The sequence below is a fragment of the Aulonocara sp. 'chitande type north' Nkhata Bay genome, linkage group LG6, assembly GCF_057382095.1.
Source record: "Aulonocara sp. 'chitande type north' Nkhata Bay isolate Kocher_YH1m ecotype deep benthic linkage group LG6, A_spYH_male_GT1.1, whole genome shotgun sequence".
NCBI classification, from domain to species: domain Eukaryota; kingdom Metazoa; phylum Chordata; class Actinopteri; order Cichliformes; family Cichlidae; genus Aulonocara; species Aulonocara sp. 'chitande type north' Nkhata Bay.
The window spans coordinates 22473191-22500999 of NC_141349.1; the positions used below are offsets into that span (position 1 = coordinate 22473191).

The 27809-nt window shown below is 39.1% G+C and overlaps 1 protein-coding gene across 1 annotated transcript; it reads right to left on the minus strand.

Annotated features, from left to right (window-relative positions):
- mttp (microsomal triglyceride transfer protein) lies at positions 1–27462 on the minus strand. The gene is made up of 18 exons (XM_086295672.1): positions 27134–27462; positions 25711–25898; positions 25397–25540; positions 9773–9880; positions 9570–9686; positions 9333–9472; positions 9101–9251; positions 8302–8459; positions 7807–7975; positions 7508–7615; positions 7144–7356; positions 6849–7060; positions 6641–6738; positions 6368–6489; positions 6056–6283; positions 4804–4928; positions 2441–2611; positions 1–2356 (listed from the first exon to the last, which is right to left on the minus strand). Exons 1-18 carry the CDS (start codon positions 27192–27194, stop codon positions 2209–2211), a joined length of 2661 nt encoding a protein of 886 aa, XP_086151798.1. The 5' UTR covers positions 27195–27462; the 3' UTR covers positions 1–2208.
- Between the last annotated feature and the right edge of the window lie 347 nt (positions 27463–27809).

The window sequence follows — 27809 nt, forward strand, 5'->3', positions numbered from 1 at the left end:
TGAGATGTGAATAACAAAACAAGCCGTTTATTAAGGAAAGAAACGAGGGTACAAAATAATAGGGAATCGATGAAAACTAAACAATGACCTAAACTGGGTGAACTAAAACAAAACATAGAAAACTCTAAACATAACAAACTGACAGGGATACCTGGAGCGGAGACATAGGAAACAACGGACGAGTACAACGGGTGAGTACAACGGACGACCTGACAAAGAATGACTGAGAACACACAGACTAAATGGACACAGGAAGATAATGAGGGAAGTGGCAACACCTGGGGAAACAGCTGGCACACATGAACATAATGACGTCACAGTGGGAGAGTAAAACTGAACACGATGAACACAGAAACGCCAGACCTCTTCACAATAAAACAGGAAACAGAGTGAGACATAGACATGACAACCTGAACTTGACAACATAAGCCACAGACATGAAATACATGAAAAGCAGGGGAGACTTAACATGGTGGAAACACGAGGGGAAAATAACTAGAAACACCTAGGCATGAAAACGATGAACTTAGGAAACCTGAAGGCTACATAAACTAAACACAAAACGCTGGGTCAGCAGACCCAGGATCATGACAATGGGCCAGTGTTGTCTTCATGTTTGTAATGAGGAGGAGAACAGTCAATACTGAGCTCGGTTTTTGTTATGCAAGCTCAGTGGTGTTAACATGTAGGCTTTCTGAAAATATAAGTAGATGATGTTACTTGAGGGTCTTTATCAAATTTAGCCACATTTTGTGTAAGTTAGATTTTTATTTATCATGCAGTACCAACAGAGGAAATGAAGCAGTCCCACATTTATTCTGAAGCAACCGCAGAAACAGAAAACTGGGAGTGCTGCAGACGTTACAGCTCCCAAAGAGCACTGGATTTTGAATACAGATTAACGTCTTGAACTCTGAGTCAGTATTGGATAGCATAAAGAAACAGAAGACTATTTAAATTCACTAACTGCTGCTTGTTCTCCAAGATACCTGGAACTACATACTTGCCAAATACTCAAGGAAGCTAAGGTTAATTTATGTCAAAGTTGCAATATTATTTTAGATTGTGATTTCAACTTGACTCCATCACAAAACTTTGCAGGTGTGTGATTAAGATCTAGTTGAAAGCCAAATTCAAACAAAGCATCCTAACCGAATCCACCAACATGTTGCCGGGTGTTGTAATTGGTGCAATCACATCACAAGACAGTCCTAATTTGTTTCTATTCGTGTTACTTTCCATGAACATAAGGACAAAAATTAAAACATAAAATAGTTTTTAGAAGCATCCTGAGTTTATTTTTGTCTCTAAAATGTTTGCGCAGCACTGTACATGCATACATTCAATCGCTTTCATGGGGTAAATAGACAAATATAGCGACTTTGACATGTAAAACTTTATTTTTTAGTGTACACTTTTTGTTAACCAATCTGTTTCCTTAACATGGAATGAAGTTCATGTTGTGCCCAAACATTTTCAGACAAACACCAATTATATTCCTATACAAAAAAATAAAAATAAATTATGGTAATGGATTCACTTTTATTGATTCAGCTTTCATCTGATAATTCATAAAGTAATGACAAAGCTAACAAATCTGTTAACTTTGTAGGAGCAACTTAAATCTTCAATAAGATTGTAAAAGACTGAATTAATTGAGAACATTACCCTGAAGTGATTTCAAGCTTGTCAAGGGTTATACAGTGATGTAAAACAATAAACTACTCCTCTTTAAAATACATTTAATTAAAAAAAAAAAAAAAGAAAGAAAGAAAGAAGAAGAATTGGATCGGGAAAAGAGCACATGTGTTCTGAGTTAACCTGCGCTCTGAAGTCTGATATTTACATGTTTCTCTTTGCTGTAACTGTGTTGGAGAAGATTACAGTGGCACTATTCATGCTGAGTATTTCACATCATATAAAACATACATCTTGTATGTGCCCATCATAAATATATTTTCAAATAAATCCATAAAAACACAAAGAAAGGATCCCTGATTGGAAACAAAGCTTGAATTACAATTACTTAAATACTCACAGGAATGTAAACATTGCATGTGTTGTTAATAATAAAAAAAATGCACCACTTTTCTTTTCTTATGGTCTTTTACTGCTTTTTCACAACCTGCTGTGTCACACCAGAGGTGTGGCTGCTGTCCCTGAATGCAGTGAAGCACTTGGGCGTGTGGAAAACCGACGGTTTCTTTTCTACCAGTTGGAGTCGAAAACCCTCTTGCACATGTTCGAGTTCTCCTGGTGAAGAGGGAATTCGGAACCAGGAATGAGTGTCTTTCTGCCTTTGCGAGATACAACACTCTTCCCTGATGGCAGGCTCTCATACTTGGTCAGGTATTCACTGAAGGAAGAGCATTACAAATAAAAAGTTAAGTAATATAAGAGATTATTCAAAGATGGCAACATTTTTTTTATTATTTAGTACCTGACTGGGAAGGTAGATTTGTCCATCTGCAGGCACACCAGGAAGGGGTATTCTGAGAACTGGACAGTGGTAATGAAGTCCAGTGATGCTTCTGTATCAAAGCTGACCTCCACACCCGCTCTTAAAAAGTCCATGTCCACAGTAACGTTGCCAGTGACTACTAATGCTGCTCTGAAAACACAGCCAAATCAAAACAATGTGTTCAACAGACAATGCTGGGACTCTTGGCTTTGTAGGTCTGAAGTTGGAATACACTACCAGTCAAAAGTTTGGATGCACTTTTTTTTACTACTTTCTACATTGTAGATACATACTGAAGACATCAAATATATGAAACAAGATATATAGAATTATGAAGCAAAGGAAAAAAAATATAACTAAATGTGTTTAATATTTTAGGTCCTGGAAATAGCCACCCCCTGCTTTGTTGAAAGCACTGCAAACCCTTGGCCTTCTCTCAGTGAGCTTCAGGATGTAGTCACCTGAAATGTTTTCACTTCACAGGTGTGCCTCGTTCATTTGTGGAGTTTGCTTTCTTAAATGGGGTTGGGACAATTAGTTGTGTTGTGCAGAAGTCAGGTTGGTATACAACTGATTGTCCCAATTTGACAACTTTTAGAATTCATATTATGGCAAGAACCAATCAGCTAAGTAAAGAGAAATGACAGTCCATCATTACTTTAAGAACTGAAGGTCAGTCAGTCCAGAAAATTGCCAAAACTTTGAATGTGTCCTCAGGCGCAGTCACTGCACCCCATCTCTACATCAGCTGTTCAGAGGAGTCAGGGTTTTATGATCAAATAGCTGTTAAGAAACCACTACTAAGGAAAAGCAACAAGTAGAACAGATTTGTTTGGGCCAAGAAACACAAGGAATGGACATTAGACCGTTTGAAATCTGTGCTTTGGTCTGGTGAGTGAGCAACCACAGTAGTTGCAATGTGCAAAGTTTGCAGTGACAGTAGGAGAGACCTGACCTAATTTACTGGGGCCCCCACCTGACTCCACTCCCTGACACTGCAAGTGGAGTGCATGATTCTGTTTAAACAAACCTAATGACAGCGAGGACAGCCACTCAGTAAAAAAAAAAAAAAAAGCCGTTAACCTTCTGAGAATGAAAAAAAATAGCAAAACTTGGTGAGTGTAGCTGATAATTAAATATAATGCTAAATAACTAAAAGCTGTCTAGTCTATCATTTACTGTTTGGCAGAGGTGCTTTTATTACATAACTTCCGCTAGCATCTCAATATTTTCTTTTCTCTACTCGTTAAATTTGCCTCCTCTGTTGGTCATGACACGTCACAGTCAAGTAAGAATTGTTTTCTTCATGTCAGATTATTTATAACACAGTGGTGATGAATGCTTGTTGGAGGTGAACCCTATGAACAGACTATAGAACCACCACTGACTATAATGTGCTTCTCCTTCTAATATGCTATCAACGTACTGGTGATACCGCCAGTATAAGCCTACTTCTTGGTGGGGTTTATCATATGAATGAGGATAAAGTGAACAGAAGTCAAGCAAGTTTCAGTTAAGAAGACACTCACAGAGGGAAAGGTACATATATAAGCCCAATCCCAATGTCTACCCTAATGCCTGAGCACTAAATAGTCAAAACTTTGCTCATGTAGACATGGTGAGATACCAATGTGGTTTGTTCTGCTTCTATAGATAGTCTGCCACTCTATTATCAGAGTGGAAGAGGTACAGCTATGCTGATCCATTCACCTGCCTCTGCCATTCCCCTGCACACAAACAGTCCTGAAGTCCAACTTCAAGTTGCGAACACCCCTCCAAACAATGGTCTACAAACCAAGGCATTGTTTCTAACATCATCATCACAGTGAATCATTCTGAAGCTTCTCTTTAATCACTTAATTAATTAACCAGCTCCGGGACTCAAGTTTAAACATTCTAGATGCAGGACATGAGCACTGATGTGCAGTCCATCAAACCACATATGAATATTAAAAATCTGTAGCATTACTCTTTCATCACCGGATGCCGACAGCTAACTGATATTGAGTTACTGTTGTGCATTGACTGTAATGTTTTTAAAATAGAGAACCAGACAGACCTGATGTCATAGCCACACAACCCTACCAGTGAGACAGGAGTGAAGCACAATACTGGAGCAAATCCAAAGTGCAGATGGAACAAATGAATCAGACAACACTTATAGACTGTCTAAAGTTCACGTAAATCCAACATCAACAGAAATCTATTTGCAGTGGAGTGATGGGGTTTAGAATCGACGTTCAGTTGCAGAGAGTGTTTTCTAAGAACTGTCTGTCTATCAAAAGGCTTTTTGTGCTGTGTTGTACGCTGTTTTATGGTAAAAGTTGTTTATTTCAATGTACCTGTTGTTAACACTGGTCTTGGACTCTCTGTACCACAGACTGATCTCCATGCCTCCAGAAATGTCAATGGCGAGACCTCCTTGAAACTCCGCACTTGCCTTCAGACCAGACTGGAGCTGGATGACCTGAAAGACAGCAAATAAGAAGAAATCCCACAATGGATGCTTAATTGAAATTAAGATAGTTTGCAAAAAAAGAAAAAGAAAGAAATGTGAGTCTTTCTAGATATTAAGTGCTGTAAGCATGTGGAAATTAACCCTAGGAAAACAAGAAACTTCTTTTCTAGTTTAAACTTCATATCACATTTATTCTTTGTGTATATTAGGCCAGAAAATGAGAAAAAACACACCAGACCATATTAACTCTAAGTCTTCATCACACTCTGACAAACATAATTATATATCAGTCATGAATGAGAATGAATCACTTCGACTACCCAAACTAACAATAGTTTATTAAGTCGACAACATAAATACTCACAAGCTGACAAAAAATAAAATGATCAATGTCTGAATTCAGTCCAAAATAGAAAATAACAATGATCAACTTGGCTTTTGTATACACAGAAAGATTCTAGATTGAAATCTGCTTTTGTAGGAAATAATGAGCTTGTCACAGTCACAGACAGGAAGTAACCCTTTTCTATGGATACACTGAAGTCAGAACCGATTCCATGTATTTCCACCGAAAAGCCAATACAAAAGGGATAGAGTATCATATGAAAGTAAAATTTAAAAAAAGCACTGTTTTTAAAATAGCACCTGTTTCACAATACCTCATCCTTGTTTCAGCTTCACACATTTAGACCCTACTCACACTTGCGTCATTCACCTCGACAGCTGGAGTTATTAAGTGTGACCCGTTCCTCTCTGTGTCTGTGTACACATAGTCGTTGCATCTGACCAAGTGAAAAAGACGTGTGTTGCCCAGCATGACTCATGTGAGCTTTTTCTGCCCTGCCTCCTCTACGCTTTCTTGACATTTATGCTAAGTTTGACTTCAGCGTTAAGCCTCTTCAGCCTCCGTCTCCAGTGTCAAAGTCTGCTTATTGCACTCTTAGTCATCCACGTGGCAACGTGATGTAGCAACAATGACGGCACTTCTGACTTCACACAGAGTGTACACGTGTATGTTTTTAAGTGTGTGCTGCTTTTCCTTGAACAGAGTGAACTACAATCTGCAAATCTGACACTGTTTTTGAAGGAGTGGAAAGGCTTCTGGGAACAGCTGATAACTGTGATTGGGATCTTACCTCAGAATGATCCGAGAGCAGGATGAGACCCTTCACGACATTGATGGGGTCTCCAGTCATGGAGAACATTTTAGACATGAGGTCACTGTAACCCTTGAAGAAGGTGACAGGACGCAGCTGGATGTCGAAAAGCAGAGCCGACATCCCGGCAAAGGACTCCAGGTCTTCCTCCCCCTCATCAGGTGTGGCAGCAATCAGAGTCTCCAGACCCTGGGCCTCGATCGCCACCTGGAAGAGAAATGTTCCCATTTATTTCAGTAATTCGCTCTATTTTTGAGGATTCAGTGATTTTATGAAACTCTTTAAGTTCACCTGTAATCCATGTAGCATTGCTTCGTTAGTAGCACCAAAAATATTCATGTTGCTTCTTCTGAGGATCCCAGAGCCTGAATACAAGATGTCCAAACTGTATGTGGAGGTCAGATCGGGGGACTCTGTAGGGAGCAAGACATTAGAAGTACTCAGTTAGTATGCATGTAACTGTGTTTGCTTATATAGTCAAAGATTGATATTTTCTTTAATTAAGCTGACTTACTTTTAATATTTCATCACAATTAAAAAAAATGTCATTCTTTTGTCACTTACGAGCCATGAATCCTGAAAATGCAGATGATGATCCAACCTTTGCAAAGCGGTTATAGTTACAAGAAATCATGTCCTTCATAGCTTGCCCTAGCACTTTGCTGAAAAAAAAATGGGAAACCTATTTAACAGTTTTAATATATTGTCATCATATAACTGTCAAGTCCTTCTGAGCTATGATGCAGAGACAGGTTATTTTCCTGTAACACACCTGGCAGGCATCTGGAAGCGTAGGATGTCCTGGATCTTTGACAGCATGTACTTGTTCATTTCATGTGGCAAGTTTCCGATGGACAGAAGCAGATTCTTCACCTCCATGTATGTGGGGTTGCTACTGAGGATGACGTCAGCAGCGGCGGCTCTCACATTTTTCTCATAGATGCGGCGATTCTGGTGGTAAACCCTGTTCACTGTTTGCTTGACCTAAAAAAAAAAAAAAAAAGATTAGCTGGCAGGAAAGTATTTGTGTGTAATTGTTTAACCACAGAGTAATATTCGATACATACCTCACTGGTCATGAGATTCACATCGTATCTCTGCAGGGCAGTGAGGGCAATGGTGTTGTAGGCTCCCACTTCTGATTCTGCATATTTGGTGAAAATAGGAATGGCCTCGGGCAGGAGAGAGTTTTTTAGGGCCAAAAGGTACATCTGGACCTCCAACTCAACAGTTGTGCTGTCGGGAGCGTTCAATATCATCTTCTTGACCTGCTCCACGATCTGAGAGACAAACATGAAGCAGAAAAATCATCAGTTAACTGTTGGTCATTTTTATTGCATTTCTAGTATATTCCAGTATGTAGGGTACACTTTCTGGCCCTTAAGAAATGCTGGGCTTTGTTCAGTGTCACTTCTTCTTTAGATGACTCACAGGTAAGTTGCAGCCTCCTTTCTGACACAGTTTGTGGACCAGGGCTCCCATAATGATCACCACAGATTCTTTGATGTCAGTACTGCCGATCTTCCCTTTAGAAATATCCTGAAAGGAAAATGTTCCTTATAACAATTTGCTGAAAACACTGACTGCTGGCAGGTAACTTAAGCAAAATTATTCTTTGTTTACAACCAACTGGGAGTGAATCCTGCATTATTATCTTATTACCTAGAGGGCACCAGTTTCTTACGATACCTTCTAAGTGGGAGAAATTCTTAAACTTTCCTTTAACTCACCAGCAGGGCCTGGAGCATTCTCTCATTGGGATGTGAAGCAAAGCCACATGCATAGAGAAACCTCTCCTGCAGAACCAAACCTTTGGCATCAGTGAAGTTAAGGAATTCAAGCATGGCATCCAGGGATTCAGAGGTCTGGGAGGATGTTACAGCATCAACAACCTGAGGTCTGATACCAGCAGAAAGAAGTTAAACAGGGCAGAGCAGTAAAGAGGAAATAAGATGCAAAAAACAAAATTATAATTATTTATACATACATACACATACATATATATACACATACATACATACATACATACATACATACATATATATATATATATATATATATATATATATATGTGTGTGTGTGTGTGTGTGTGTGTGTGTGTGTGTGTGTGTATGTATGTATATATATATATATATATATATATATATATATATACATACATACATACATACATATACACACACACACACACACACATATACATATGGAGCAAGGCTCTCACTTACAGAGACGTCTTGCTGGCACTCCTCAGCACTTTGAGGATCTCGTCCTTGGGCGCCTTCCTAATGGTCTGGATGAGGGCCAGGAAGCTCCGAGGAGCCCTGGTTTTGGACAGGCTCTCTGGCTCCAGCTGCTTCTTCTCAGCCTGCCAATGTTCAAAAAGCTAAGAGGAAGAACACAGGGGAGAGGGGATTAGAACACAGATCATCTTCACTTAGTAATCAAAGTACAAAAATAAACTGTATCTGTTTACCAAGACTGTACTATTACAAGTCATTTTGTTTTAATGACTTGAACAGCTCAACTTGAAACCACTTTTCCTATTCAGAACAAGGTTTAAATGCATGAAAAGTGCTCCTGGAGAGGAAACACAAGTACAAGACCTTTCCCTGTCCTGTTAATACAAATTTAAAGAGACGTGTTATTTATGTGAATAGAAATACATAATAGCGAATTAATTCTCAGAGCCAGATAAGCTATGTTAGCTATACATGGGTGATAATACCATAACAAAAGAAAAGAAAAGATAGTGAAATATTCAGATCAATTACATTTTATTTACAGTATATTGCACCAAATCAAAACAACAGTTGCCTGAAGGCGTTCTACACATCTCTATAGTATCTATAGTAGGGAGGGATCCCCAACAATCAGGCAACTCCCCTTATAAGGGGAGAGGAAGGAATAACTGCCTTTTGACAGGAAGAAACCTCTGGCAGAACCAGGGTCAGGGAGGAGCAGCCATAGCATCCATGAGAACAAAGCTGTGTGACAGTGAAGATTTGTAAGTAAACAGTTACTCACCGATGGGCAGCCTTTGCACTCAGATTTGACCTTCTCAGCCGCAATACCAACAGCTGCCAGTTTGGCATCTATTGACTTGACAACTGCAGCAGCATCTTTCCCGGCAGCCTCCAGTGGTCCTGCCTCTGTACCAACCAATTTCAGGCTTTGCCTAGGATAGAAGGAAGTACAATTTGAAGTGTGCAGTTATAAAACACGGAATCTCAGATGAATTCCCAGTCAGGGTACTTACCTGGACGAGACTTTAGCTGCAACAGATCTGCGAGCATTAACAGCCAGGGAGTGTGTTTCTTCAGCCTCAGCTGAGCGGATGAAACCATTTTCAAGTGTGAACACTGTAACAGAACTGGACTTCCTACTCACACCCAGGACCTGGAGGGGGCGGGATTCAGAAATACTTCAGAAATCAGCTTGCAAAAGTTAGTGTTTAGTATGGTTAGAGTTGGAGTTGTTCTGGATGTTGACTGACCTTACTGTGAGTGGTAAATCCAGCCTCTTCTGTCTTACATGTCTCTAGATTCTTGGTTCTTGTTACTTGACCTTTTACTGCCTTGTACTCAACAGTACACCTCCCAGACACATCATTCTGTTTAAACAGACAGCTTGTTTTTATTAGTAACGTACATGGATGTATGTTAAAAATGATTGTGAAATGATTAGTTTGTCACTAACCTCTACAACCTTCCCAGTACTGAGCTGCACTTGCAGCAAGCTGGCCAGGCCTCGTTTTAGATTCTTGACTGTTGCAGGTTCTGACCGGTAGGAATAAAATGCTTTTGCCTACAGTGTAGATGTAAAAAGAAAGCAACATGTCAGAGCAGAATTTTATGCTCTCAAACAATGCATATCAAACTGCACCAGCAGTTAAAATAGCAACTGAGGCAAACAACCTTCCGTTTTGTGCATGCTGCAACTGACAATGGCTTTACAGGTGTCAGTTTTCCTTTGCGCACTCGTGTACAGAAACATGTGTGCATAGTTGTGACATCAGGGACTATTTGCATTACGTGCAGGCATTAGCGCTGTTCTTTGAAGTGCAGATAAAAAATGTTAAAAACTTAGAATGACTTTAGCATTAGCACATAAAATAAAAGACCTGAAGGAGAAATAGTATAATGCAATGTTATAATATATTTTCAAATCATTCTAGTTTAAAATATATAAGACATCACACTTCTACTTTCAACACAAACAAACACACTAGAAGTCTGGAAGTTACTTAACTTAAGTACTTAAGAGTTGAGTATGTTGAAACAATTGAAAAAGAAACATGTCAGTTCTTTGAGGAGCACACTGAGAGATCCAGGGTGTTTTTAAATCACCTCAAATGTATTATTGATGTTGTAGACACATGCAACACATGGCAAATGGTGCTCTCAGATATATTGTGAATCATGCGGCTGTATCACTCTCAGGCTTTTTGGTAAACAGACTTGAAATGATTCAGATCAGACTGACCATATATTTAAATTTATCACACCACAAATTTCTCCAATGAGGCTTCAGTTTGGCTCAATAATGGACTTTGACTCTCAGTCATGAGTTTAGGGATCAGCCAGTTACATCACCCTACAGTGTCTCCTTTACAGTATGTAATTTATTCGTGGCCCCCCAACCACAATATCAGATAGGACCACCATAAATAGACACTCCACTGCTACTCTGTGTATTTTTCCTGCCACAGCTTGCCATCGGTAAAAATAAACTAACAACACCAAGGGAGACACTCTATCGTATTTCACATACACTCAAAACTTTTCTCCAAACTGGATCTAAGATGATATTTTAGCTAAAATGTGTGAGACTTTCTTGAATCCTGTTACAGAAGTTACAGATCAGTACAAGACACAAATTTAAATAGGTTTGGATGAAGTGTGGCATCCATATCTACCAGTGAAGGCGATGTCTGAAACAAGTCTGAACAACACACAAAAAACTCTTCACTGACTGCACCACACACTGGGTGTGAGAAATAACTGCATCACTTTTTTCCTTCAAAAAGGTTTTAATGTGTTAATAGTGTAATTTTTTTCAAGATGAAAAGAGCAAAAATACTAGAATTTAAAAAATAAACTAGAAAAATTTGCATTTCCTGCGAAAATGCAGTGTGGATGCTTAAAGCTGAAGCTGTATGCAAAAAGTAGCTGAAAAAGCTGAAAAGTTGCAGAAATTGTAAAAACTTTGCAGAAGCAAAAGAAGTTTGCTAAAATGGAATAACTTAGCAGAACTGCAATATCTTAGAGGAAACATAATACTTGGCAGAAATACAATAGCATAGCAGAATTTAGCAGAAATATTGTAACTTACCAGAAACATGATAACTTCTCAAAAATACAAGAATTTAGGAGAAATAGTATAAGATAACAGAAAGAATATATTTAGCCAAAAATACTTAAATATTACAGAAACACTATGATTTAGAAAAATAGTACAACAGAGCAGAAATATTGTGATTTACCAGAGACACTGTGATGAACTATGAATATTGTAATTTTAAATTGAGACTATGTTTTAGCACAAATATTATAATTTGGCAGAAATACTATAATTTAGCAGAAATACTATATTAAGCACAAATACTATAAAAAGCAGAAATGGTATGATTAAGCACAAATACTACATTTAGTAGAAATACTTTGTTTTAGCACAAATCCCATAAAAAGCAGAAATACTGTACTATGATTTAGTAGAAAAACTATAATTAATCAGAAATACTAAATTTAGCAGAAATACTATATTAAGCACAAATACTATGAAAAGCAGAAATAGTATGATTAAGCATAAATACTACATTTAGCAGAAATGCTATATTAAGCACAAATCCTATAAAAGCAGAAATAGTATATTAAGCACAAATCTTATAAAATAGCAGAAATAGTATGATTTAGCACAATAGTAATAAGTTAAACAGAAAAATTGGAAAAGCAAAATGGACAGCTGAAAAAATGATGAACATGCTGAGGGTCCCTCAAATATACTTGTTAAATGACAAAAATCTGCAAAAAAATTTATTACAGCCACACAATCACAAATATGTACACATGAGGAAACACACATGCACAGAGAGACCCACACACAAGATCCAATTCAGTCAACCAGTCTAAATATATTGAATTTAAATCTTAGAATGGGATCATCCCATTAAAAGCCTTTCTTTCTCTCTCTCTCTCTCTCTCTCTCTCTCTCTCTCTCTGTCACACACACACACACACACACACACACACACACACACACACACACACACACACACACACACACAGGGAGAGAGAAGTAAGTTTCTAGGTCAGCCTGGGAGCTGGTGAATTTGAATCCACCAATCAGAGAGGCTGTGTACTTTTCCCCACCAAAACAGGTGCATCTGTTTACACACGCAGCAGCACAGAGAGACACAGGATTTTTGCAGTCTATTTCTCATAGTGACGACTCCCCTCAAACAAATGACCGTAATTTCCTAACCGTAGGGGCTAGAAGGGTCATTCTTACACCGTTTTGTTCAGAAGAGATGGGGGAATCTTCAAGTGTTGACAATTTAATATTAAAATATGAATTTTTAGAGATATATGACATGGATGACTTGTTGACTTAGAAGCCACGAATTCCCCAATATGCAAATTTGAATGCCTGAGACCACATATGTGATTGGCTGGCTGGGAAGCCGTGCAGGCCCTGATTTGTGGATTTGAATTCCTCAGCCCTCAGATATGATTGGCTGGCTTAGAAGCCACGAAGGCCCCAATATGCAAATTTGAATGCCTCAGGACACTTATTTGATTGGCTGGGAAACTGTGCAGGCCCTGATTTGAAAATTTGAATGTCTCAGTCCTCACAGAGGATTGGCTGCCTGGGGACCTGGCAGAAATATATAGAAATACTATTATTAAGCATAAATACTACATTTAGTAGAAATACTATGTTTTAGCACAAATATTATAAAAAGCAGAAAAACTATAATTTAGCAGAAATACTATATTAAGCACAAATCCTATAAAAAGCAGAAATACTATAATTTAGAACAAATAGTATAAAAAGCAGAAATACTATAATTTAGCAGAAATACTATGTTAGGCACAAATCCTATAAAAAGCAGAAATACTATAATTTAGCAGAAATACTATGTTAGGCACAAATCCTATAAAAAGCAGAAATACTATAATTTAGCAGAAATACTATATTAGGCATAAATCCTATGAAAAGCAGAAATAGTATGATTTAGCAGAAATACTGTATTTAGCACAAGTACCGAAAAGTACCAGAAATACTATGATTTAGCAGAATAGTAATAACTTATTGAAACACAAATGCACAGAGGGACACACAAACACAGGCTCTAATCCAGTCAACCAGTCTAACTATGTTCAATTTAAATCCTACAATGACATGCTGTCAAATAAGGGCAGGGTCCTCTCTCTCCCACTAAACACACACACACACACACACACACACACACACACACACACACACACACACACAGGGAGAGAGGACTAAGTTTCTAGGTCAGCCTGGGAGCTGCTGAATTTGAATCCACCAATCAGAGAGGCTGTTTACGTTTTCCCGCCAAAACAGGTGCATCTTTTTACACACGCAGCACAGAGACATAGACCTGCTTCTTTCAGTTTATTTCACATAGTGAGGATTCCCCTCAAACAAATGACCATAATTTCCTAACCATAGGGGCTAGAGCGGTCATTCTTACACCGTTTTGTTCAGAAGAGATGGGGGAATCTTCAAGTGTTGACAATTTATCATTAAAATATGAATTTTTAGAGATATATGACATGGATGACTTGTTGACTTAGAAGCCACGAATTCCCCAATATGCAAATTTGAATACCTGGAGCCCACATACATGATTGGCTGGCTGGGAAGCTGTGCAGGCCCTGATTTGTGGATTTGAATTCCTCAGCCCTCAGATATGATTGGCTGGCTTAGAAGCCATGAAGTCCCCAATATGCAAATTTGAATGCCTCAGGACACATATATGATTAGCTGGGAAGCCGTGCAGGCCCTGATTTGAAAATTTGAATTTCTCAGTCCTCACAGAGGATTGGCTGCCTGGGGACCTGGCAGAAATATATAGAAATACTATGATTAAGCATAAATACTACATTTAGTAGAAATACTATGTTTTAGCACAAATACTATAAAAAGCAGAAATACTATAATTTAGCAGAAATACTATATTAAGCACAAATCCTATAAAAAGCAGAAATAGGATGATTAAGCATAAACACTACATTTAGTAGAAATACTATGTTTGAGCAAAAATCCTATAAAAAGCAGAAATACTATATTAGGCACAAATCCCATAAAAAGCAGAAATAGTATGATTAAGCATAAATACTACATTTAGTAGAAATACTATGTTTTAGCACAACTAGTATAAAAAGCAGAAATATTGTAATTTAGCAGAAATACTATATTAGGCACAAATCTTATAAAATAGCAGAAATAGTATTATTTAGCACAATAGTAATAAGTTAAACAGAAAAATTGGAAAAGCAAAATGGACAGCTGAAAAAATGCTGAACATGCTGAGGGTCCCTCAAATATACTTGTTAAATGAAAAAATCAGCAAAAAAATGCACAGGGAGAGAGAAGTAAGTTTCTAGGTCAGCCTGGGAGCTGCTGAATTTGAATCCACCAATCAGAGAGCCTATGTACTTTTTCCCGCCAAAACATGTGCCTCTTTTTACACACGCAGCACAGAGAGGCACAGGATTATTGCAGCCTATTTCTCATAGTGACGACTCCCCTCAAACAAATGACCATAATTTCCAAACCGTAGGGGCTAGAGCGGTCATTCTTACACCGTTTTGTTCAGAAGAGATGGGGGAATCTTCCAGTGTTTACAATTTATCATTAAAATATGAATTATTAAAGATATTTGACTTCTAATGCACCATAACTGAGTAGAGCGAAGCAAAAACTGCCTTGACTTGCCCTCAAACAACGCTTTCTAACTCGAAATCTATTTGGAGTATCGATATCATTCTTTCACCGTAAGAGACAGCAGGCTTTGGTGAACAATCATGGAAATTTTCAGGTCTCTGTGGAAATCCAACAAAAAGTTATGACGAGAGAAAAAAGTGGTTCATTTCCACAGTTTGAAATCTGAAGAAATCTGAGCGAAGGACGAATTTCCTACCCTCAAACAAGTCCAACTCATTTCAGAACGGTAATAGGTGAGAAAGAAATTCTTGAATTGTGAGCGTCAGGGGTGTCTGAAGATATTCGGGGACAAGCCTCATGTCTTAACTTTGCTTCGTTAAGGAGATATGACGATTCGAATATGCCTCTCATTACAGAAATCCAGCGGTGATTTTGAACAAGCTCTCCATTCACTTTATATGGAGAGTTTTCTGACCTTGTGTTAGTCTGAGGAGATTTGCAAAAATTCTATAAATCCCACAACAATGATGGTGACATTTTCTGAAAGCCAGCAAAAATACCTACGTTTTGATGTATGATTTGTGGAAGTTGAGTGAAAATTGAGCAAGTAGCAGGAAGTTGTTCGGACATGAAGTGAAAATTGCAAAACCTTCAGTGGCACACTGGAAGCCAAGAGCATAGCAACCATAACAACACATGTATTTTGTGAAAAATCACAATTTTGCAACTCAAAACTTTAAGAGGCATAAAAGTAAAACAGTAGAAGATTTGAAAAAGCTGAATCATACCTGAATAGCCCAATAATTTGTGAACATTTTAAAATTTGAATGGTTGTTCTAGGTGAAAGTATGAGGAAGTAGTTAAGTTTCAAAAACAAGCAAATTTTAGCAGAATTGCTGAAGTTTCCCATTCATTTCAATGGGACAAATTAAAGGAAAAAAGTGGAATATTTTAAAAAGTATAATAGTTAAAAATAGCAAAAGTCATAGCCGGCATTAGCAAAAATAGCTGAATAGTTTAAAGTTTGAACGGTGAAAATCGGCTGAAAATTGTGGAAGTAGTTCCACGGCGAAAAGTGTACGGAAGTCCTAAGAATAATAAAGAACTAGAAAAATTTGCATTTCCTGCGAAAATGCAGTGTGGATGCTTAAAGCTGAAGCTGTATGCAAAAAGTAGCTGAAAAAGCTGAAAAGTTGCAGAAATTGTAAAAACTTTGCAGAAGCAAAAGAAGTTTGCTAAAATGGAATAACTTAGCAGAACTGCAATATCTTAGAGGAAACATAATACTTGGCAGAAATACAATAGCATAGCAGAATTTAGCAGAAATATTGTAACTTACCAGAAACATGATAACTTCTCAAAAATACAAGAATTTAGGAGAAATAGTATAAGATAACAGAAAGAATATATTTAGCCAAAAATACTTAAACATTACAGAAACACTATGATTTAGAAAAATAGTACAACAGAGCAGAAATATTGTGATTTACCAGAGACACTGTGATGAACTATGAATATTGTAATTTTAAATTGAGACTATGTTTTAGCACAAATATTATAATTTGGCAGAAATACTATAATTTAGCAGAAATACCATATTAAGCACAAATCCTATAAAAAGCAGAAATGGTATGATTAAGCACAAATACTACATTTAGTAGAAATACTTTGTTTTAGCACAAATCCCATAAAAAGCAGAAATACTGTACTATGATTTAGTAGAAAAACTATAATTAATCAGAAATACTAAATTTAGCAGAAATACTATATTAAGCACAAATACTATGAAAAGCAGAAATAGTATGATTAAGCATAAATACTACATTTAGCAGAAATACTATATTAAGCACAAATCCTATAAAAGCAGAAATAGTATATTAAGCACAAATCTTATAAAATAGCAGAAATAGTATGATTTAGCACAATAGTAATAAGTTAAACAGAAAAATTGGAAAAGCAAAATGGACAGCTGAAAAAATGCTGAACATGCTGAGGGTCCCTCAAATATACTTGTTAAATGACAAAAATCTGCAAAAACATTTATTACAGCCACACAATCACAAATATGTACACATGAGGAAACACACATGCACAGAGAGACCCACACACAAGATCCAATTCAGTCAACCAGTCTAAATATATTGAATTTAAATCTTAGAATGAGATCATCCCATTAAAAGCCTTTCTCTCACACACACACACACACACACACACACACACACACACACACACACACACACACACACACACACACACACACACACACACACACAGGGAGAGAGAAGTAAGTTTCTAGGTCAGCCTGGGAGCTGGTGAATTTGAATCCACCAATCAGAGAGGCTGTGCACTTTTCCCCACCAAAAGAGGTGCATCTGTTTACACACGCAGCAGCACAGAGAGACACAGGATTTTTGCAGTCTGTTTCTCATAGTGACGACTCCCCTCAAACAAATGACCGTAATTTCCTAACCGTAGGGGCTAGAACGGTCATTCTTACACCGTTTTGTTCAGAAGAGATGGGGGAATCTTCAAGTGTTGACAATTTAATATTAAAATATGAATTTTTAGAGATATATGACATGGATGACTTGTTGACTTAGAAGCCACGAATTCCCCAATATGCAAATTTGAATGCCTGAGACCACATATGTGATTGGCTGGCTGGGAAGCCGTGCAGGCCCTGATTTGTGGATTTGAATTCCTCAGCCCTCAGATATGATTGGCTGGCTTAGAAGCCACGAAGGCCCCAATATGCAAATTTGAATGCCTCAGGACACTTATTTGATTGGCTGGGAAACTGTGCAGGCCCTGATTTGAAAATTTGAATGTCTCAGTCCTCACAGAGGATTGGCTGCCTGGGGACCTGGCAGAAATATATAGAAATACTATTATTAAGCATAAATACTACATTTAGTAGAAATACTATGTTTTAGCACAAATATTATAAAAAGAAGAAAAACTATAATTTAGCAGAAATACTATATTAAGCACAAATCCTATGAAAAGCAGAAATAGTATGATTTAGCAGAAATACTGTATTTAGCACAAGTACCGAAAAGTACCAGAAATACTATGATTTAGCAGAATAGTAATAACTTATTGAAACACAAATGCACAGAGGGACACACAAACACAGGCTCTAATCCAGTCAACCAGTCTAACTATGTTCAATTTAAATCCTACAATGACATGCTGTCAAATAAGGGCAGGGTCCTCTCTCTCCCACTAAACACACACACACACACACACACACACACACACACACACACACAGGGAGAGAGGACTAAGTTTCTAGGTCAGCCTGGGAGCTGCTGAATTTGAATCCAGCAATCAGAGAGGCTGTTTACGTTTTCCCGCCAAAACAGGTGCATCTTTTTACACACGCAGCACAGAGACATAGACCTGCTTCTTTCAGTTTATTTCACATAGTGAGGATTCCCCTCAAACAAATGACCATAATTTCCTAACCGTAGGGGCTAGAACGGTCATTCTTACACCGTTTTGTTCAGAAGAGATGGGGGAATCTTCAAGTGTTGACAATTTAATATTAAAATATGAATTTTTAGAGATATATGACATGGATGACTTGTTGACTTAGAAGCCACGAATTCCCCAATATGCAAATTTGAATGCCTGAGACCACATATGTGATTGGCTGGCTGGGAAGCCGTGCAGGCCCTGATTTGTGGATTTGAATTCCTCAGCCCTCAGATATGATTGGCTGGCTTAGAAGCCACGAAGGCCCCAATATGCAAATTTGAATGCCTCAGGACACTTATTTGATTGGCTGGGAAACTGTGCAGGCCCTGATTTGAAAATTTGAATGTCTCAGTCCTCACAGAGGATTGGCTGCCTGGGGACCTGGCAGAAATATATAGAAATACTATTATTAAGCATAAATACTACATTTAGTAGAAATACTATGTTTTAGCACAAATATTATAAAAAGAAGAAAAACTATAATTTAGCAGAAATACTATATTAAGCACAAATCCTATAAAAAGCAGAAATACTATAATTTAGAACAAATAGTATAAAAAGCAGAAATACTATAATTTAGCAGAAATACTATGTTAGGCACAAATCCTATAAAAAGCAGAAATACTATAATTTAGCAGGAATACTATATTAGGCATAAATCCTATGAAAAGCAGAAATAGTATGATTTAGCAGAAATACTGTATTTAGCACAAGTACCGAAAAGTACCAGAAATACTATGATTTAGCAGAATAGTAATAACTTATTGAAACACAAATGCACAGAGGGACACACAAACACAGGCTCTAATCCAGTCAACCAGTCTAACTATGTTCAATTTAAATCCTACAATGACATGCTGTCAAATAAGGGCAGGGTCCTCTCTCTCCCACTAAACACACACACACACACACACACACACACACACACACACACACACACACACACACACACACACAGGGAGAGAGGACTAAGTTTCTAGGTCAGCCTGGGAGCTGCTGAATTTGAATCCAGCAATCAGAGAGGCTGTTTACGTTTTCCCGCCAAAACAGGTGCATCTTTTTACACACGCAGCACAGAGACATAGACCTGCTTCTTTCAGTTTATTTCACATAGTGAGGATTCCCCTCAAACAAATGACCATAATTTCCTAACCATAGGGGCTAGAGCGGTCATTCTTACACCGTTTTGTTCAGAAGAGATGGGGGAATCTTCAAGTGTTGACAATTTATCATTAAAATATGAATTTTTAGAGATATATGACATGGATGACTTGTTGACTTAGAAGCCACGAATTCCCCAATATGCAAATTTGAATACCTGGAGCCCACATACATGATTGGCTGGCTGGGAAGCTGTGCAGGCCCTGATTTGTGGATTTGAATTCCTCAGCCCTCAGATATGATTGGCTGGCTTAGAAGCCATGAAGGCCCCAATATGCAAATTTGAATGCCTCAGGACACATATATGATTGGCTGGGAAGCCGTGCAGGCCCTGATTTGAAAATTTGAATTTCTCAGTCCTCACAGAGGATTGGCTGCCTGGGGACCTGGCAGAAATATATAGAAATACTATGATTAAGCATAAATACTACATTTAGTAGAAATACTATGTTTTAGCACAAATACTATAAAAAGCAGAAATACTATAATTTAGCAGAAATACTATATTAAGCACAAATCCTATAAAAAGCAGAAATAGGATGATTAAGCATAAACACTACATTTAGTAGAAATACTATGTTTGAGCAAAAATCCTATAAAAAGCAGAAATACTATATTAGGCACAAATCCCATAAAAAGCAGAAATAGTATGATTAAGCATAAATACTACATTTAGTAGAAATACTATGTTTTAGCACAAATAGTATGAAAAGCAGAAATATTGTAATTTAGCAGAAATACTATATTAGGCACAAATCTTATAAAATAGCAGAAATAGTATTATTTAGCACAATAGTAATAAGTTAAACAGAAAAATTGGAAAAGCAAAATGGACAGCTGAAAAAATGCTGAACATGCTGAGGGTCCCTCAAATATACTTGTTAAATGAAAAAATCAGCAAAAAAATGCACAGGGAGAGAGAAGTAAGTTTCTAGGTCAGCCTGGGAGCTGCTGAATTTGAATCCACCAATCAGAGAGCCTGTGTACTTTTTCCCGCCAAAACATGTGCCTCTTTTTACACACGCAGCACAGAGAGGCACAGGATTATTGCAGCCTATTTCTCATAGTGAGGACTCCCCTCAAACAAATGAAAATAATTTCCTAACCGTAGGGGCTAGAGCGGTCATTCTTACACCGTTTTGTTCAGAAGAGATGGGGGAATCTTCCAGTGTTTACAATTTATCATTAAAATATGAATTATTAAAGATATTTGACTTCTAATGCACCATAACTGAGTAGAGCGAAGCAAAAACTGCCTTGACTTGCCCTCAAACAACGCTTTCTAACTCTAAATCTATTTGGAGTATTGATATCATTCTTTCACCGTAAGAGACAGCAGGGTTTGGTGAACAATCATGGAAATTTTCAGGTCTCTGTGGAAATCCAACAAAAAGTTATGACGAGAGAAAAAAGTGGTTCATTTCCACAGTTTGAAATCTGAAGAAATCTGAGCGAAGGACAAATTTCCTACCCTCAAACAAGTCCAACTCATTTCAGAACGGTAATAGGTGAGAAAATAATTCTTGAATTGTGAGCGTCACGAGTGTCTGAAGATATACCGGGACAAGCCTCATGTCTTAACTTTGCTTCGTTAAGGAGATATGACGATTCGAATATGCCTCTCATTACAGAAATGCAGCGGTAATTTTGAACAAACTCTCCATTGACTTTATATGGAGAGTTTTCTGACCTTGTGTTAGTCTGAGGAGATTTGCCAAAATTATATAAATCCCACAACAATGATGGTGACATTTTCTGAAAGCCAGCAAAAATACCTACGTTTTGATGTATAATTTGTGGAAGTTGAGTGAAAATTGAGCAAGTAGCAGGAAGTTGTTCGGACATGAAGTGAAAATTGCAAAACCTTCAGTGGCACACTGGAAGCCAAGAGCATAGCAACCATAACAACACATGTATTTTGTGAAAAATCACAATTTTGCAACTCAAAACTTTAAGAGGCATAAAAGTAAAACAGTAAAAGATTTGAAAAAGCTGAATCATACCTGAATAGCCCAATAATTTGTGAACATTTTAAAATTTGAATGGTTGTTCTAGGTGAAAGTATGAGGAAGTAGTTAAGTTTCAAAAACAAGCAAATTTTAGCAGAATTGCTGAAGTTTCCCATTCATTTCAATGGGACAAATTAAAGGAAAAAAGCTTAATATTTTAAAAAGTATAATAGCAAAAAATAGCAAAAGTCATAGCCGGAAAGAGCAAAAATAGCAGAATAGTTTAAAATTTGAACGGTGAAAATCGGCTGAAAATTGTGGAAGTAGTTCTACGGCGAAAAGTGTACGGAAGCAACTTGAAGAATAATAATAATAAAGAATAAAGAGAAACAGGAACTCAATAGTGTGGATGCTTAAAGCATCCACACAATAAAGAGAAACAGGAACTCAATAGTGTGGATGCTTAAAGCATCCACACAATTATTACAAATGTGTTAAAATATATGAAAAGTTAAAAGAATTGTTAAAAATTATTATCAGCAAAAAGCCCAAAAAATAAATATGAACATATTTTAAAAATTTTAAATTTAAAATGTAAAAGTTAAAAAAAAGATATAAAACATATTGAAAAGAGCAAATATAATTATGCCAGATAGTTACATTTAAAAAAAACCCTTTTTGTTTTGTTTTCTCTGCTAATCTTATATATTTGATTGTCTCAGTTTTCACATATTAAAAATGTGTTAAAAACAAATCAAAATTTGAAAAATAGAAAAAAAAAAAACCACAAAAATAATTTTTTTATTATATTATCGTCTAGCTTTTCTATCTAGTCAGGATTTTCTAGATGAGCAGTTTTTATATATTTTTTATAATTTATTTCAATGACATTTATTTAACTTTCAACCCTTTTTTTGCAGGTTGTGCTCTCTTCATAGAACACACTGCTTCAAACAAGTTATTGCAGGTCTTTGTATTATACTGTATTGCATTACAATGTATACATTGAGGGGCTGAGCTGTCAACTGATCACCACCTGGTGGTGAGTTGGATCAGGTGGCGGGGGAGGACGCTGGACAGACCTGGTGCACCTAAACGCGTAGTGAGGGTGTGCTGGGAACGTCTAGCAGAGGCCCCAGTCCGCGAGATCTTCAACGCACACCTCCGGCAGAGCTTCAACAGCATTCCGAGGGAGACTGGGGACATTGAGTCCGAATGGACCATGTTCAGCGTCTCCATTGTTGAAGCTGCTGCATTGAGCTGCGGCCGCAAGGTGGTTGGTGCCTGCCGTGGTGGTAATCCCCGAACCAAATGGTGGACACCAGAGGTGAAGGGAGCCACCAGGCTGAAGAAGGAGTCCTATCGGGCTTGGTTAGCCTGTGGGACTCCGGAGGCAGCCGACAGGTATCGACAGGCCAAGCGGAATGCGGCTCAGGCAGTGGCTGAAGCAAAAACTCGGGTGTGGGAGGAGTTCGGAGAGGCCATGGAAAAAGACTTTCGGACTGCCTCAAAGAGATTCTGGCAAACCGTCAGGCGTCTCAGGAGGGGAAAGCGGTGCTCTACCTGCACTGTGTATAGTGCTGGCGGAGCGCTGCTGACGTCGACTGAGAAAATTGTCAGGCGGTGGAAGGAATACTTCGAGGACCTCCTTAATCCCACTGACACGTCTTCCGAGGAGGAAGCAGAGTCTGGGGATGAGGGGAATGACCCACCAATTTCCGGGGGCGAGGTCACTGAGGCAGTTAAACAACTCCTTGGTGACAGAGCCCCTGGTGTTGATGAGGTCCGCCCCGAGTTCCTGAAGGCTCTGGACGTTGTAGGGCTGTCTTGGTTGACACGCCTCTGCAATGTTGCGTGGAGATCAGGGGCAGTACCTGTGGACTGGCAGACCGGGGTGGTGGTCCCCATCTTTAAGAAGGGGGACCGGAGGGTGTGTTCCAACTACAGGGGGATCACACTCCTCAGCCTCCCTGGGAAAGTCTATGCCAGGGTGCTGGAAAGGAGAGTTCGTCCGCTAGTCGAACCTCGGATACAGGAGGAACAATGCGGTTTTCGTCCTGGTCGCGGAACACTGGACCAGCTCTTTATCCTCTCAAGGATACTTGAGGGTGCATGGGAGTTTGCCCAACCAGTCTACATGTGTTTTGTGGACTTGGAGAAGGCATTCGACCGTGTCCCTCGGGGTGTCCTGTGGGAGGTGTTGCGGGAGTATGGGGTGTCTGGCCCATTGCTACGGGCCATTCGATCCCTATACAACCGTTGCAAGAGCTTGGTTCGCATTGCCGGCAATAAGTCGGACTCGTTCCCGGTGGGTGATGGGCTCCGCCAGGGCTGCCCTTTGTCTCCGGTTCTGTTCATAATTTTTATGGACAGGATTTCTAGGCGCAGCCAAGTGGCGGAGGGCTTTCACTTTGGTGGCCTCAAAATCTCATCTCTGCTTTTCGCGGATGATGTGGTTCTGTTGGCTTCATCGGGTGAGGGCCTCCAGCTCGCACTGGAACAGTTCGCAGCCGAGTGTGAAGCAGCGGGAATGAGGATCAGCACTTCCAAATCTGAGGCCATGGTTCTCAGCCGGAAAAGGGTGGAGTGCCCACTCCGGGTCGGGGATGAGTTCCTGCCCCAAGTGGAGGAGTTCAAGTATCTCGGGGTCTTGTTCGCGAGTGATGGGAGAAGGGAGCCGGAGAACGACAGACGGATTGGGGCTGCAGCTGCAGTAATGCAGACGCTGCACCGGTCCGTCGTGGTGAAGAGGGAGCTGAGTGTAAAAGCGAAGCTCTCAATGTACCGGTCGATCTACGTCCCTACCCTCACCTATGGCCACGAGCTGTGGGTAGTGACCGAAAGAACGAGATCGCGGATACAAGCGGCAGAAATGAGCTTCCTCCGAAGGGTGGCTGGCCTCTCCCTTAGAGATAGGGTGAGAAGTTCGGCCATCCGGGAGGGGCTCAGAGTAGAGCCGCTGCTGCTCCACATTGAAAGGAGCCAGCTGAGGTGGTTCGGGTATCTGACAAGGATGCCCCCTGGGCGCCTCCTGGGTGAGGTGTTCCAGGCATGTCCCACCGGGAGGAGGCCCCGGGGCAGACCCAGGACACGCTGGAGAGATTATATCTCTCGGCTGGCCTGGGAACGCCTTGGTATTCCCCCGGATAAGCTGGAGGAGGTGGCTGGGGAGAGGGAGGTCTGGGCCTCTTTGCTTAGGCTGCTGCCCCCGCGACCCGGCCCCAGATAAAGCGGATGAAGATGGATGGATGGATGGATGGATGGATGGATGGATACATTTTTAATACATTGTTAAATGTGACAATTATTGAATGAAAACTGGTTACAAAGTCTTATTAGATTTATTTTAACAAGCTGCCAACATGAAAGTTCAGTCTCATCACGCTTCATGCTCGTCTAAAGTATAAAGCTTTGAAACAGACCATATAATAATTATTATATTTAATTATTAAATAATTATTAAATAATTATTAAAGTTTTAAGCCCAAAGTCCCTCTTTTAGTCAGACTCCATCATTCATTCATTCATTTATTGACCCTTTGAACCAGCTGACCTTTGCACATGCATGCACACATCTGTCTGGTATTTCCGCTGCCAGCATCATCACTTCAGTATAATGAAAGTACACTCATTAACTCTCTGATGACAGCAACAGTGCTGTGAGTTCTGCAAGGACAGTACTGACTTTCTATCACTACCTATATCAGCATGCCTTCCATTTAAAAGAGAAGAAGAAAATAATGACTGTCATTCCAAAAAAGCTGACAATTACATTAGGTCAGAGATTCCTTTGAAGCTACAACAGTGGTTTTCTTACCTTTCCATTTTTTAGATGCACCAAGAAAGGCTTTGTTAGAGCTGCTAGTTTATTTTTTCCCAAAATACTTTCGGTTGTGGATCCATGTAGGATGTTCTTTTTCTCTGATCTGGGCGACACAGGCTCTATCCTCAAATTTGAGATCTGTTAAAGAGAGATTGATTAATTATAACAAAAAGCTTGTTTTCTTCTTTTTCTATCACAAGCTAGCTTGAGTAAAACGTTTCATTCAAATGAATTTAGAGTTAACATTAAATTAATGTACGATATAATCTCATTATGTCCTCTCTCAGCATAGATTCGGGTCCACATACCGCCAGTTGAATCAGCTGGTCATCCTTGTTGCTCTGATCTCTCCAAACCAGATTAACGTTCACATCACTTGAGAACTTGTAGCCAGCACTGCCCTCTTTTGACCCCCTGGCTCTGTCTACCAGAACCTCAGTGGTGTAGCTGAATTTGTACAGCTGGTTGTTGTTCAGCCGGGGTCCAGCAGCAGCACCTGAAGAAACACAGGAAGCACAGCTTGTGAACAAACATCGGGTTACAATCATCTATGAAAAGACTTTTAGCTCAGACAATGCATCATTATTATGATTATGATTACTATTATTATCATGAGAGTGAAATAGTAATCCACCACTTCAAAAAGCAAGTGTTTGTCATTTTTAAGAGAATAATGTTGTGTGTAGTTAAATCATTGAGGCTCCAAATTCTTACATTTGAGGAATAGTTGCTGATAAGCTGATAGTGTTTCTCAGAAAATCACACCAATAACACAACAGCTCAGGTTTGTAGAAAGTCTAAGACATAATTTGGTCATTTATTTCATTTGAAAAGTTTCTGCTTAGTAGAAAACTTTAAATGCCATCAAATAAATAGCTTTTAGACTGATTATTAAAACACTTAGAGGAAGTGATGTGCAGATTTGAAAGTTTAGAGCTTTTAATTTAACTTCAGAGCAATGCTGAGATGAACTGAGGTGCCGCATACACTGCCAGTTATATCAAAGTAACTTGTTCATATTAAAAACATATATTTTTCAACAAATTCCCTGATATAAATGGACAAACTGCATAGTGGGTACGTTTGTAGAGCTGTTGTGATTCAATCAGCGGTCATTTAACTGGGTGTGCTCCAAGTGAGAGAAGATAAAACTCTCTCCCGGGCTCTATTAGTGACACCCTTTATGAGATTACTCCACAGGGGAAGACAGACTGACGTGTCAGTATTTGATTTCATCATGGGTCACTGTGCACCCTGAAGCCTATTTGATCAGTTTGTGGATCTTTTTGCTCCCTGGGAAACCTCAAAGGATATTTCAGAGAGATCTGAAGCCAGTCATCATTACAAATGGCACATATTACGTGCTTTTATGTTAGGTCTCCTTTACCTCTTATAAGCTGGTGATTTCATCAAACAGCACTATATGGGAAGCCACTCCACTGACATTGAATGTGATGGTTGTTTTCCTGCCAGCATTCATTCATTTGTGCCTTTGAAAGTTTCAGTGTCTCAGAAGCAAGAAGCAAGGAACAACAAGCCCATCAGTAACTAACAAACATTTCTTTTCTGTAAACGCCTCAAGAAAACAGCAAAGTGCCAGAGTTTTGACCAATACCTACAAATCAAGATATCAATCTTCTAGTCCCAAATAAACTCAATCAGGCTTCGCTATAACTGACAGCTTTCCTCTAAACATCCCCAAAGTCCCCTCAGAAAGACTCATCAACTCACCTTTGGCAGAAGCTGAGACAGATATGGCTGCACAAATCAAGAACACAACAAAAGTCAGCATTGTGCGTCCTCTCTCTGCGGCCAGATGAATTTAAAAATCAGTCAATGGATGAAGTGGCACCACAGGGCCAAAAAAAGGAAAGGCAAAGCAGCTCCAAGCTTCTTCTGCTTTGTTTTATCGGAGCGGAGGGCAGACTCCAAACTCCACGCTCAAGTACTAAGTACGAGATAACCAGCAAATCATTAACCTCAGCAGCACAGGTTTGACAGGAACATCTGCTATCCACATATGCAGCCATGTGTCCCCTTTTTAATGCGGCGGTGTAGCGTCTGAGTCTGCGCGAGGGCTTAATCAATGAGACCGGGTTATCTGATTGACTCAAGTCATCAAGTAAGTGAGACAAGCCGTCTGATTTATTTCAGCTCCCCAGGTTATTCCCCTCGACTGATCAGCAGAGTAAAGTTACTTTAAAAATAAAAGTGCGAAAATATCAGAATGAATGAGTTTAAGAGAGAGAAACAACTTTCGCCTTATTTCATCTGCAGTGAACAGTCGAGACTTTGTCGTCGAGTCTTGGTTTGGAGGAAATGGGCAGTCTGTCGGAGAAACCAGCCCCGTAGCTCAGATTACAGCATCTCAGTGTGGGCTGTAAAAACGCAAATTTCTACCGTGGGC